The sequence below is a fragment of the Pelophylax lessonae genome (assembly GCF_965119305.1).
Source record: "Pelophylax lessonae genome assembly, chromosome: 1".
NCBI classification, from domain to species: Eukaryota; Metazoa; Chordata; class Amphibia; order Anura; family Ranidae; genus Pelophylax; species Pelophylax lessonae.
The window spans coordinates 820,567,636-820,582,692 of record NC_138768.1 but is presented as its reverse complement, the minus strand read 5'-3'; the positions used below and the strand labels follow the sequence as shown (position 1 = coordinate 820,582,692).

The 15,057-nt window shown below is 40.6% G+C and overlaps 1 protein-coding gene across 8 annotated transcripts in view; it reads right to left on the bottom strand.

Annotated features, from left to right (window-relative positions):
• REEP1 (receptor accessory protein 1) overlaps window positions 1-15,057 on the bottom strand; it is a 189,918-nt gene that overhangs the window by 73,799 nt on the left and 101,062 nt on the right. For all 8 annotated transcript variants that reach the window (XM_082258547.1, XM_082258541.1, XM_082258544.1 and 5 more), the window contains exon 6: window positions 3,629-3,791. In XM_082258547.1, coding sequence (XP_082114673.1) covers window positions 3,629-3,791 — 163 coding nt within the window. The remainder of the gene's footprint in view (window positions 1-3,628; window positions 3,792-15,057) is intronic.

Here is a 15,057-nt window from a genome sequence, read left to right as displayed (position 1 = left end):
AAGAGTGCAACAAGCAGGTTCCAAATGACTCTTATTACAACATCTGCCTGGACCAAAGCTGTGACTAATGCAATAAGGTGCCACCCTTACTTCAGCCATGGGCAGCCTCGATGTTCCGGCATTACAAGTGTCAATACTTATCTTATTACAGTAATGCTAGTAAATAGATGCAATTACCTTTAACAGAAATATATTATCTAAAATAATATATCATTTGTATAATCATTCAATGAAGTGACCACCATGCTGAGATAATTAGCAGTCATACCATCGCATGCACACGGGACAAAGCTGGCATTCTCTATGACTAAGTGACAAATGACATAGAGAATACAGTCAGCTATCCTACAAGCCGTTCTATGTATCCACTGTAATTATGTTCTCCCATTTCTGCTGTGTACAATACTCCTATTATTCATGTGTATTCTGGTAATGTGGGGGGTGACACATTTATATATAATGACCTCATGCACTAAGCCCCAGTGATCAATACTGAAACTATTGTAGCTTCAAAGACAGAGAAACCACAGCATGTTGGTTTTCCCACACTTACTAAGCACAGTGCCAATCATCTTCTCTTGCCTCTGAAGAAAAACAGCACCAAACCTAAGGCCTCATGGACACATGACCATGAGGACATACAATGTCAATTTTGGACATATTTCTGCACCCAGGAGACATACACTATATTGTCAAAAGTATTGGGACGCCGGCCTTTCCACGCACATGAATTTTAATGGCATTCCAGTCTTAGTTCGTAGGATTCAATATTGAGTTGGCTCACCCTTTGCAGCTTTAACAGCTTCAACTCTTCTGGGAAGGCTGTCCACAAGGTTTAGGAGTGTGTATATGGGAATGTTTGACTAATATTCCAGAAATGCATTTGTGAGGTCAGGCACTGACGTTGATGAGAAAGCCTGACTCGCAATCTACGCTCTAATTCATGCCAAAGGTGTTCTATTGGGTTCAGGTCAGGACTCTGTGCAGGCCAGTCAAGTTCCTCCATCCCAAACTCGCTCATCCAAGTCTTTTTGGACCTTGCTTTGTGCACTGTTCCCATCAAGTTGGAAGTATGAAATAAGAGTTCCCTTCACTGGAACTAAGGGGTCAAGCCCCAAAGCGGAAAAACAACCCCACACCATAACCCCCCTCCACCAAATGATTTGGACCAGTGCACAAAGCAAGGTCCTGATCTCAACCCGAAAAAACATATTTGGGATGAATTAGAGTGGAGACTGTGAGCCAGACCTTCTCGTCCAACATCAGTGTCTGACCTCACAAATGCACTTCTGGAAAAATTGTCAAACATTCCCATAGACACACTCCTAAACCTTGTGGACAGTCTTCCCAGAAGAGTTGAATCTGTTATAGCTGCAAAGGGTGGACCAACTCAATATTGAACCCTACGGACTAAGACTGGGATGCCATTAAAGTTTATGTGGGTGTAAAGGCAGGCGTCCCAAAACTTTTGACAATATAGTGCATGTTGTATTTGCATAAACCCACACACAAATCCATAAACGTGACTTGTGAGCATCCAGGGATTTACAACCGTGCACGGGTTTATGTAAGTGCAGCACATCCCTGTGTACAGACACTCATTACTATGGGTGAATGTAAGCTCAACTCCCTCTGCTACTCTCCCGGCAGTGACCTACTGCATGTGCCTACCCCCCCCCCCCCAGAAGGGGTTCAACAACTCAGCCAACTCTACTCCCCCTCCCAGCAGTGACTCAGCAGATCCCCTACCTCTGCTCTCCTCTTAGCACACATCCAAGGAAGGAGAATATACTGAGCTCCAGATACAATTATTTCAAGTTCAGTTCTTCTGCATTGAGGATGAATTTCCCCACAGTGCCTGCAGCTACATTACAGAGCTTGTTGGGGGGCTTGTTTTAAAGTTTATTTACTGGTTAAGGAATATGCAAATACTTGAATATCCACAGCCTTAATAGACATGTGCGGTTTGTTTCAAATCGAAATTCGGAAATTGGGATGTATCTGAATTTCAGAATTACAATAGTAATGAATTTATACGAATCCAAAATAAAATGAAAGTTTCGGACGAAATTCGAATTCGAATAGTTTTCTAATCGAATTCGAATAGTTTTCTAATCGAATTTGAATTTCAGAAGAGAATAAAATAGATAACAAGATAAAGGAATATAACAGAAAACAATAGAACAGAATAGAAAATAATAGAATAGAAAATAAAAGAATAGAATATAAAAGAGTAAAACAGAACAGAATACTAAATAAAAGAATATGAAAAACACAATAGAAAATAAAGGGATAGAATAGAAAATAAAGGAATAGAAAATAAAATAACAGAACAAAATAGAATAGAAAATAAAGGAATGGAATAGAATAAAAAAATATAATAGAAGAAAATAGAAAGAATATAACCACCTTTTTATATTAGAATTTCAAATAGAATGAATTTGAATTCAAAGAATACAAAGAATAGAATAGAAGAAAAGGAAAAGAATAGCATGGAAAAGAAAAGAAAACGAATAGAAAAAAAAATATATAATAGAATAGAATAAAATAGAAAGAATATAACCTTCTTCTGAAAATCGTAAATTTCAAATAGAACAAAATCAAATTTGAATAGAATAGAAAAGGATAGAATAGGTAATAAAATAATAAAATAGAATAAAATAAAATAGAAAGAATATAAACATCCTCTGGAATTCCAATTTTGAATAAAATAAATTTGAATTTGAATAGAAGAGAAAAGAATGGAATGGAATAGAAAAAAATAGAAAAAAAATAAAGGAATAGAATAGACTAAAATAGAAAAAACAATAGGATAGAATAGAACGAATATAACAATATAACCCGCTTCCGAAATTTGAATTTGGAATAGAATAAATTTGAATAGAATAGAAAAGAATATAATAGAAAAGAATAGAATAGAAAATAAAAGAATAGAATAGAAAGGAATAGAACAGAAACAACAATAGAACAGAATTGAATAGAAAGAATTTAACCATCTCCCAAAATTTGAATTTCGATAGAATAAATTCGATTTTCAATGGAATTTGAATCAATTTGATTTTCCAAATTTGTTCAAATTGAGTTCAATTCGACCAAATTAAGGAAAATTCTAATTCATTCGAACTCGAATAAATGAAACAAATTCCAAAAATGAATTAAAGGAAATTAATTTATATAAATAACAAATCAAAACAACGTTTTTTCATTCTGCACATGTGTAAGCCTGAAAATGGTAGAAGCCCCCTTTGCATTCTCTCCTAATACCAACAAGGCCTCTTGGCAAAGCTGAAATCCTTGTAACTTTTGGATGAGGGGTTCAAGTGAAAGAACCTCCTTTTGTCAGCAATGTCAGTGTACAACTGAACCAGAATATTTCTTCAAGAATTTATCTGTAACAGCAAAAGTATAAACTACTGTGCCTGGTAGGAACAATTTCTCTTCATAAATCCGCATGCTGGGCCTGGATTGAGTGAAACAAAGTCACTGCTCTGTTGTAAGCTACATAGTTTGTGTATTGTTGAATATGGCAGTTTGTGAGACCAGTGTGATCACTGTGACACATAGGACATCATTAGGTGAGAAGGTGACATGGTGGACAAGGACAAGTTTTTATGACATCTCCACCAACCTGATGGCTCGCTGCCCTGGGTTGCACTCCGAGATAATTTAGACTTAGTGGTTTTGCTCGTTGTGCGCGGTGTGACCGGAGATGGCGACGGGCTTTCACCCCGAATGCTAGACAGGTCCTGCATGCTGAAGCTCCTCAGTCTTTCTGACAGCGCCCCCTGTCCCTGGAAGAAGGGGAAAAAAACATTGAATATTTTAAAGAGATCCATTTTTTTTTTGTGCTGGCTTTTAAATGCAAGTAAACAGAAAACAAAAGTTGACGTAAGTAAAAGAGACACTAACTGCTCAGTGTTAAAGTATTGAAGAAGCATTTTAAAAAATGTAATCTGAATTTCAGAGGATTTCCAGTTTAAATAAACAGATCAGAAAACGAATAGGTAATCTTTTAAAATGTAGTTTTAAAATGTTCACATCTACTGTATATGTAATCTACTGTATATCCACTTGCCGACTGCGGCAAAGCGGCTCCTCTGTGCCAGATCAGATACCTAGTACGTGATCTGGCACTTCCGGGTAGGGGGCGCGCGTGCACCGCCGGTGTGTTGCTTCTGCTGTGATCTGTCACAGCAGAAGCCGATCAGTGGGTGCCAGCCAATGGATGTCTGTCGACCCCCGCCGATCATCAGGAAAACACACAGAACAGAGCTCTGCCTATGTAAACAATGCAGAGCTCCGTTCTGACAGGGGGAATGTGATAGATTTTCTTTCCCTGCTAGGCAGGGAATAAAATTCATCACTTCCCTTACTAAAAGCACTAAACTGTTTACACAAAACACTGGCTAGGCACACAGTTAACCTTTTAATTGCCCTAGATGTTAAACCCCTTCCCAGCCAGTGCCATTAGTACAGTGACAGTGCATATTTTTAATACTGATCACTGTATTAGTGTCACTGGTTCCCACAAAGTGTCAGTTAGTGTCCAATGACCGCCACAATATAGCAGTCCCGCTATAAGTCGCTGATCGCCGTCAATACTAGTATAAAAAAATTAAATAAATAAAAATTCCAGTATATATACCATCGTTCGAAATTGGTATAAACCAATCAATATACTTTTATTGGAATTTTTTTTTTACCAAAAATATGTAACAAAATATATAATTGGCCTAAATTAATGAAGAAATTAGATTTTTTTATTGAATATATTTTATCGCAGAAAGTAAAAATAGCAGAAGTAAAAAAATATAGCTATTTTTGTTTAAAACTGACATTCCTTTTATTTATAGCCCAAAACATAAAAACCAATTAAATACCACAAAAAAAAGCTCTATTTGTGTAAAATAAAATGACATATACTGTATATTATTTGGGTACAGTGTCGCACGACCGTGCAATTGTCAGTTAAAGTAGCGCAGTGCTGTATCACAAAAAATGGCCTGGTCATGAAAGGGGCAAATCTTCCGGAGGTCAAGTGGATATTTATTATTATTCAATGTTACAATAAAATGTGGCATTCACTTGGGTAACACATATTAAGCCAATATATTCAGTTTGGACATACGCAGGGTCAGTGCAAGGATTTTTTTCTACTCAGGCAAAGGTGCATTTTGCGCCCCCCCTCACTGTCTTCACACCACCCCTCCTCCCCTCCACACTGACAGTGCGTAATGAGGACCCCCTGGTTGTGTATTCCCCGCTTACCCTCACTGGCAAGCTTTTTACATTTTTTGTTTACACATTTTAAAAATTATAAGCCTGAAGATTGCTTGAAGTGAATGTAAACCCTCACATATACCCAGTGATGTGATCAGTCTCCGATGATACACAGAGATAAAACAAATCTCCTTACATACATTTTATTTGTATATCTGCTGTCTTCAACTTTCTACACTGTTTAGAAAGTGAACATCGTGTTAGAATTTTTTCTTCCTGTTCCAGCACTGGTGTGGAGTCTTGGCATACACTGTATGACAGCCGATTGGAGGAAAGGCACCCCCTCCCCCCTCCACATAGGCAGAGAAAGGAAGAAACATGCAGAGCTGTACTGTGAATAGACAAGCTCTCTGCTAATCTATCTCTATGCACCCACCCTGACACAAATTTCCAGCTGCTTTTATCTCCTGTGTCAGAGAACTTGTCAGAAGTTATCGTGCTGATAACAGAGGAACGAAGCAGCAGGAAGACACTGGACTTAGGGCTTTAGAGAGATAAGTAAACTATATGTGCCCAGGTCAACTTTAATGAATGGGGTTTACATCCACTTTAAAACCCCCAAAACATTACATATTTTCTGAAAGCAAATAGCTTAGCTAAAGCGGCCAGGAGTGTGTTAAAAGCACATGTTTGCAGCACATTTAAAATGCAAATCCCCAGCGTATTTTACCATCCCCCCGTCCTGGCACCCTAAGGTGGTTGCCTAATCTGCATTACAAATAATACACATAAACCCCACACCTAGGGGTGTATTCATGACATATGCGCAGAGCTATTCATCCTATGCAACTACAAGTACATTTGTTTTGTGCACATGGTGGGAAAACAAATGTTTTTATTCTATTTTCTCTCCAGGTCGAATGTTTTCATTCATACATTGATGTAAGGTGGCCCTGTGCCAAGGGGAGGCGCCTTGCCCCAACATCCTAACTAGTGTTGCAGGGCACCTAGAAAGTAGGCAAAGCCGATACAGTCAGTTCCATAAATAATGGGACATCAACACAATTCTAATCTTTTTGGCTCTATACACGACCACAATGGATTTGAAATTAAACAAATGGACCAAAAGTAATGACAATTGGCTGCTCAGTTGTTCCATGGCCAGGTGAGTGTTATTCCCTCATTATCTATTTTACAAGGAGCAGATAAGAGGTCCAGAGTTCATTTCAAGTGTGCTATTTGCATTTGGAATCTGTTGCTGTCAACTCTCAATATGAGATCCAAAGAGCTGTCACTATCAGTGAAGCAAACCATCATTAGGCTGAAAACAAACCCATCAGAGGGATAGCAAAAACATTTGGTGTGGCCAAATCAACAGTTTGGAACATCCTTAAAAAGAAAGAACGCACCGGTGAGCTCAGCAACACCAAAAGACCCGGAAGACCACGGAAAACAACTAAGGTGGATGACCAAAGAATTCTTTCCCTGGTGAAGAAAACACCCTTCACAACAGTTGGCCAGATCAAGAACACTCTCTAGGAGGTAGGTGTATGTGTGTCAAAGTCAACAATCAAGAGAAGACTTCACCAGAGTGAATACAGAGGGTTCACCACAAGATGTAAACCATTGGTGAGCCTCAAAAACAGGAAGGCCAGATTAGAGTTTGCCAAATAACATCTAAAAAAGCCTTCACAGTTCTGGAACAACATCCTATGGACAGATGAGACCAAGATCAACTTGTACCAGAAGGAATATGGAGAAGGAAAGGAACTGCTCATGATCCAAAGCATCAGTGAAGTATGGTTGTGGTAGTGTCATGGCGTGGGCATGTATGGCTGCCAATGGAACTGGTTCTCTTGTATTTATTGATGATGTGACTGCTGACAAAAGCAGCAGGATTAATTCTGAAGTATTCAATATATAGGGGTTGTATTGCGCTTCAGGGCTTGCTACATACGAAACTCAAAATGTATTAGTGTTGTATTCACTATCTTCTGATCAAAGGTAATATATATTAGAACCGTTCAGTGTAAATCAAATATATACAATATTTCTGTCTCTTATATACAGTCAATCCATTGAATAGCAATTCCTGTATATCTCAAAGTGCTGGTGTCACCATTTACATACATATAAATAAAAGTGAAGAGGAATGATATTGTGCTATACAAAGTTTATAACTTATAAAGTGCTGCTGTGCATAACAGTAGTGCAATTGAATATGTGTCATTTTTATTGTATCTCATTTTGTCACAGTTGTGGATTGGACACTTATACTTTGATGAGAATATGTATATTATTTAATTGTCACCTTAAGGAATAATCTATGTTTATAGGAGATAAACACTAGCACTTTTGACACAGAACACAAATATTTATTTATTTATTTACGCGCGCACCTGTTCACTTTATATGATTTATATTTAATTGGAACACAAGCACTCCATATTGATTTATTAAGTGTTATAGAGATATGGACACATATTTAATTGCACTACTGTCATGCACAGCAGCACTTTTTATAAGTTATATACTTTGTATAGCACAATATCATCCCTCTTCACTTTTATTTATATGTATGTAAATGGTGACACCAGCACTTTGAAATATACAGGAATTGCTATTCAATGGATTGACTGTATATAAGAGACAGAAATATTGTATTTATTTGATTTACACTGAACGATACTGATATACAGTGGGTACGGAAAGTATACAGACCCCCTTAAATTTTTCACTCTTTGTTATATTGCAGCCATTTGCTAAAATCATTTAGGTTCATTCTTCTTCCTCATGAATGTACACATAGCACCCCATACTGACAGAAAAACACAGAATTGTTGACATTGTTGCAGATTTATTAAAAAAGAAAAACTGAAATATTACATGGTCCTAAGTATTCAGACCCTTTGCTGTGACACTCATATATTTAACTCAGGTGCTTTCCATTTCTTCTGATCATCCTTGAGATGGTTCTACACCTTCATTTGAGTCCAGCTGTGTTTGATTATACTGATTGGACTTGATTAGGAAAGCCACACATCTGTCTATATAAGACCTTCCATATCACAATGCATGTCAGAGCAAATGAGAATCATGAGGTCAAAGGAACTGCCTGAAGAGCTCAGAGACAGAATTGTGGCAAGGCACAGATCTGGCCAAGGTTACAAAAAGATTTCTGCTGCACTTAAGGTTCCTAAGAGCACAGTGGCCTCCATAATCCTCAAATGGAAGACGTTTGGGACGACCAGAACCCTTCCTAGAGCTGGCCGTTCGGCCAAACTGAGCTATCGGGGGAGCAGAGCCTTGGTGAGAGAGGTAAAGAAGAACCCAAAGATCACTGTGGCTGAGCTCCAGAGATGCAGTCAGGAGATGGGAGAAAGTTGTAGAAAGTCAACCATCACTGCAGCCCTCCACCAGTCGGGGCTTTATGGCAGAGTGGCCCGACGGAAGCCTCTCCTCAGTGTAAAACACATGAAAGCCCGCATGGAGTTTGCTAAAAAACACCTGAAGGACTCCAAGATGGTGAGAAATAAGATTCTCTGGTCTGATGAGACCAAAATAGAACTTTTTGGCCTTAATTCTAAGCGGTATGTGTGGAGAAAACCAGGCACTGCTCATCACCTGTCCAATACAGTCCCAACAGTGAAGCATGGTGGTGGCAGCATCATGCTGTGGGGGTGTTTTTCAGCTGCAGGGACAGGACGACTGGTTGCAATCGAGGGAAAGATGAATGCGGCCAAGTACAGGGATATCCTGGACAAAAACCTTCTCCAGCGTGCTCTGGACCTCAGACTGGGCCGAAGGTTTACCTTCCAACAAGACAATGACCCTAAGCACACAGCTAAAATAACGAAGGAGTGGCTTCACAACAACTCCGTGACTGTTCTTGAATGGCCCAGCCAGAGCCCTGACTTAAACCCAATTGAGCATCTCTGGAGAGACCTAAAAATGGCTGTCAACCAACGTTTACCATCCAACCTGACAGAACTGGAGAGGATCTGTAAGGAGGAATGGCAGAGGATCCCCAAATCCAGGTGTGAAAGACTTGTTGCATCTTTCCCAAAAAGACTCCTGGCTGTATTAGATCAAAAGGGGGCTTCTACTAAATACTGAGCAAAGGGTCTGAATACTTAGGACCATGTGATATTTCAGTTTTTCTTTTTTAATAAATCTGCAACAATGTCAACAATTCTGTGTTTTTCTGTCAGTACTGGGTGCTATGTGTACATTCATGAGGAAGAAGAATGAACCTAAATGATTTTAGCAATTGGCTGCAATATAACAAAGAGTGAAAAATGTAAGGGGGGTCTGAATACTTTCCGTACCCACTGTATATTATTACCTTTGATCAGAAAATAGTGAATACAACACTAATAAGGTTTGAGTTTCGAATATGTAGCAAGCCCTGAAGCGCAATACAACACCCTATATATTGAATATTTAAACTGTTTTATCTGGTATTAGTTCATGTATATGCTGCATTAGGGTGATTAGCTAATCCTCTCCAAGATAGCGCAGAAACCATACTCTAAAATGAATTCTGAAGTGTTTCGGGTAATATTATCTGCTCATATTCAGACAAATGCTTCAGAACTCATTGGACGGCGCTTCACAGTGCAGATGGACAATGACCCGAAGCATACTGCGAAAGCAACCAAAGAGTTTCTAAAGGGAAAGAAGTGGAATGTTATGCAATGGCCAAGTCAATCACCTGACCTAAATCTGATTGAGCATGCATTTCACTTGCTGAAGACCAAACTGAAGGGAAAATGCCCCAAGAACAAGCAGGAACTGAAGACAGTTGCAGTAGAGGCCTGGCAGAGCATCACCAGGGATGAAACCCAGCGTCTGGTGATGTCTATGCGTTTCAGACTTCAGGCTGTAATTGACTGCAAAGGATTTGCAACCAAGTATTAAGAAGTGAAAGTTTGATTTATGATTGTTAATCTGTCCCATTACTTTTGGTCCCTTAAAAAGTGGGAGGCACATATACAAACTGTTGTAATTCCTACACCTTTCACCTGATTTGGATGTAAATACCCTCAAATTAAAGCTGAAAGTCTGCATATCTCGTTTGTTTCATTTCAAATCCATCGTGGTGGTGTATAGAGCCAAAAAGATTAGAATTGTGTCGATGTCGCAATATTTATGGACCTGACTGTATATCGAAGGCTGATATGCACTTTTCCCGATATATCGGAATCGGCCCCGGAGGTTACCGATATTGCCGATATTTCGGGAAAGTGCATGTACCGGAGTGATGACTGCAGCTAGAGGCATCACCCCGGTACCGGCGTCCATAGCCGATGGTCAGCTGTCTTGGAATGACAATCGATGCAGCTGTCATTATAAGGAGCAGGATGGGACGTCCCCCCCCCCTCCCACCGCCTTCCGCGGATCGCCCGGGTCTCCCGTCCCACCGGGAGACTCGGGCACCATCCTGCACGGCCGCAGAAGAGAAGACCCGATAAAAGCCGCATTCGGCTCTGATCGGGTCTCCATGCAAAAACCCGAAAGTGATGTCATGAGTAACATCACTTCCGGGTACTGTCTGACGCCAGATTAAAAAAAATGACAGCATTCAAAACAGCCAAACTTGGGCGTTTTGAATGCTTTTAAGTGCAGAGGAGGGGGTTTGAGGTCTTTTAGACCCCCAGATCCCTCCACAAAAGTAGCTGTCAAAAACAAAAAAAAATTTTAAATGTACAAAAATATCGGCCAATACGGATATGCATCGGCCAAAATATCGGTATCGGTATCATCAATGGAAAACCAATATCAGTCAATCACTAGTACAAAGTACAACATGTCTTTGTCTAACTTGGAACGGAATAATGTTAAAAAAAAAAAAAAAAACAGTGATCATTTTTTTAATATAAAAAAAAATTAAACTTTGATAAATGAGAAGGGCAGGGTTTTCTGTTTTCTATTGTCAGAAGGTCTGACTGCGGGAGACATAAAATATGGGTGCAGCTGCAGTGAAGAATTCCAGATGTACAAAGAATATGCAGGCTGGGAGAAGAATATGACAAGGCATAGATTCCCTATAATCATGTTCAGATAGAACTAGGCTACCAGAGAAAATGATGTCAGATGAAAGAGAAGCTGACAACACTACCATTAATGTACTGCAGTGTCTCATCACGAGACTCTGCTAAATAAACAACCAGATACAGAACTGTACTAATACAGACGAGTCCCAAATGAACTCTCTATAAACAAACAAGTCCCCGGTGTTTATTTCATTCCAACAGTAACCTCAGATGTATTGCTCAAGTGTACACACTATGGGGTGGATTTACTAAAGGAAAGTAGACTGTGCACTTTGCAAGTACAAAGTGCTCCAGAACTTCATAAACAAAGGGAAGCTCTACTGACTTCCATCATCCATTCGTGTGTAGCGCTTACTCCTGTAGGAGCCGCTGGAAATTCGCCCAGATTCTTCACCAGTGGATTGCCCCATGGCCAGATACAATCTCAGCCACACTTTTCCTCAGTAACCAGTCTAGGGGTGTTTTTATTATTTTTGGAGCAACTCAGATAGGATTGAGAGAATTGAGTAGTATACTCCAAAAACAGAAACAATGTACAGATTTGAGGACAATAATCTAATTTCTGAGTTAAGCAAAAGTCTTTGCATGTAGCAAACTTTAGACTTGGCTTGTAGTCAAAGCAGAAAATAGCAGACTTCTTTCTTTAGAGCACATGTGTCAAACAAAAGGCCAGCGGGCCGAATAAGGCCCTTCAAACCATCTCATGTGGCCCTCCCACATCTCCTGCAGCTGCAGGAGAGCTCCAGCATTCCTTTGTTCCTTCTCCAGACCCTGCACTTTCTGCTTCCCAGCAATGCTCTCAGCATCTTCTCATCAGCAGCACAAGGTAAGGGAGAGCACTGCGATGTAAGGGAGGGTGGAGGACTCTTGACTGCTGATGGTGATGGTGACTGCTCTTGACATCTGGCGTAAGAAGGGGAGGGGTACCGTGGACATCTAGTCTTACAGACACAACCAACCCTTTGAGGGCAATCATAATGCTGATGCGGTCCGTGATGAAATTGAGTTTGACACCCCTGCTTTAGAGCAATAAGAGTGGAGTCCCTTCACAGAGAATTAGATAGACTGAGCTCTTCAGAACACATGCGGTTGTCCCCTTCGAACACACACACACACACACACAGCTGCCAATCTAGCACAGGGGTCTCCAAACTTTCTAAACAAAGTAGTCAGTTTACTGTCCTTCAGACTTTAGGGGGGGGGGGCTGGACTGTGGCCAATGGGAGTAGAAAATGGCCCACCGTCAGTGGGATTTAAAAAATTACATAGTGCCTGTAGTCAGTAGAAGGAGGTATAGTGTCCCATCACTGGTGTCAGTGGGTAAAAAAATGCTCCACTGTTTGTGTCAGTGAAAGGAATGGTTCCCCACCGTTGTGGTCAGAGGAAGGAATGGTGCCCCCTTGTTGGTGTCAGTGGGAGGAATAGTGCCCGAGGGCTGGATAAAGGCAAGAAAAGGGCCATATTCGGACCACGGTCTTCAGTTTGGAGACCACGGTTCTAGCACAAGAGAGGTGGCAGCAGCCCTCTAAGATCTCTCTGTATAAAATGTCCAGGGACAGTTGGTTGCCTTCTTCCAACTTCCAAGCAGCACCTTAGTCCAGTGATACCAAACTAGTACTTCAGCAGACAGTCCCTCAGTCAGCTCTCTGTAGCTTCAGGATCCAGGGTCTCAGGTCGCCCACCCCAGGCCTCTCAAACAGCAAGCACATGGCAGCATTGCCCTGGAGGGCTGGACTGATCCTCTGCAGGAAAAGACCAAAAAGCTCAGTCTCTCAGAGGGTTAATGCAGTTTCCCAGCAGCCTTCAGGGCCTTGCTCCCTGGGATTGGCCAGGGCTGCATAAATATTCATACCGCCATCTGCATAGCTTCACACCTATATTTCAGAGAATTCGCTGGAAGCAGAGGGAGTAAACAGCAGCTGAGAACACTGAACTGACCTAATTAATCAGCTGCACTGGTTACAGTGACTCAACTAAATATAAATACTAAATGATTACAGCCACACTGGTTACAGTGAGGCACGCTAAATTTACCTAACAAAACACACCCAGCACCACTGAACACAGTGAGCCAGCACTAAATCTAACTAATCCTAGCACCTGTTTAGGAGAGTGCTGCACATGTGCAAGCAAAACAATGCTGTTTTTTTTTTTTTTTTTTTTTTTTTTTTCCTTGCATGTGATTGGGTATTCAAAGTGAATCTTCACCTCATTTACTAAGCTCTTGCAAAGTGCACAGTCTATATGCTTTTAGTAAATCCACCCCAATGTGTCCAATACAAAATGCCTGTCTTGACCTTATGGGCTCTCTGGACACTTGCCTAAAGTGGTACTCAGGACAACATTAAATCTGTCCTCTTTTAGGTACTTTGGCTTTGATACTATTTTCTTCCAATGACGTTTGCTGTGTGTTGGCTGTGCTCTCAGTTATATTCCTACTCTTTCAAATCTAGCTGGAAATTCCCCTTGAGAAGAAAATAGTTGCTAAAGTCAAAGCTAAACTGGTTTTAAAGTATAACTAAAGGCAAAGCTTTTATTTTTTTAAAGTTTTGGATGGAGGGGAGATGGATTAGAACACCTATTGGGTTACTATTGCTGCCTTTGCCCCCATTAGGGAGATTCCCCCCTCTCTATTTGTCCTGTTTACCATTATCATTAGAAATGAAAGTAAAAGAAAGTCCCAAATTTTGGGCTGTCCTCAGAAAAGTAATAGAGGGGAAATCTTGCAATGGGGACACTAGTTCTGGTAAACCTGGGGGTCCCCAATGGATTCTCTTATTTTGGAGGGATTTCCTCTTACTTCATGTTTGGCTTTGGGACAGGAAGTAAAGGTAAATCTCCACAATGGGACACAGATGGCGAACAAAAATTCTGACAGGGGTTATGACCCTCCCATTACTCTATCCAAAATGAAAAAAAAAAAAAAAGTTTTGCCTATAGGTCTACTATTCGGAAATCTAATGGGTATGGCTCGCCAAGCTGTAACCACTTGCCGACCAGCAGTTATACACGCGGCAGGTTCCAGCAAATCGCCATGGCTGTACGGCGGTCTGCGGGAGCGATCCTGGGGGCGCGCCCACTCGCCAGCGGGGAGCTGGTCCACGGGGCCGGTGCCCGCAAATGCCGCCAGTGATCGCTCCCATGAAGAGAGAATGCCGGTCTGCTGTTGTAAACGCAGCAGACCATTGTTCTATGTGGAATTAATGCAGAGCTTCTCTGTTCCTCCTATTTAGGAACACAAGTCTCTGTATTGATTTTACAAGCCCATCCCCCACAGTTAGAAAACACCCCCTAGGCTCACACTTAACCCTTTGTTTGCCCCTCGGGTTAACCCCTTCGCTGCCAGTGTCATTTCAGTAACAGTGCATATTTATAGCACTGATTACTGTAGTAATATCACTGGTCCCCCCAAAAGTGTCAAAAATTTCAGTTAGGGGTCCGATCTGTCCGCCGCAATGTCGCAGTCCCGCTTAAAATTGCATTTCACCGCCATTACTAGTAAAAAAAATAAAAATTACATAAATCTTTCCCCTAGTTTGTTGACGTGATAACTTTTGCGCAAACCAATCAAAATACGCTTACTGGGATTTTCTTTTACCAAAAATATGTAGCAGAATACAAATTGACCTAAAATAATGAAAAAATTTGATTTTTTATTTGGGGGGGGGGGGGGGGGAATGTTATATAGCAAAAAGCGAAAAATATAGGTTTTTTTTTACAATTGTCGCTTTTTTTTTTTTTGTTTAAAGCGCAAAAAAAAACTGCACAGGTGATCGAATAC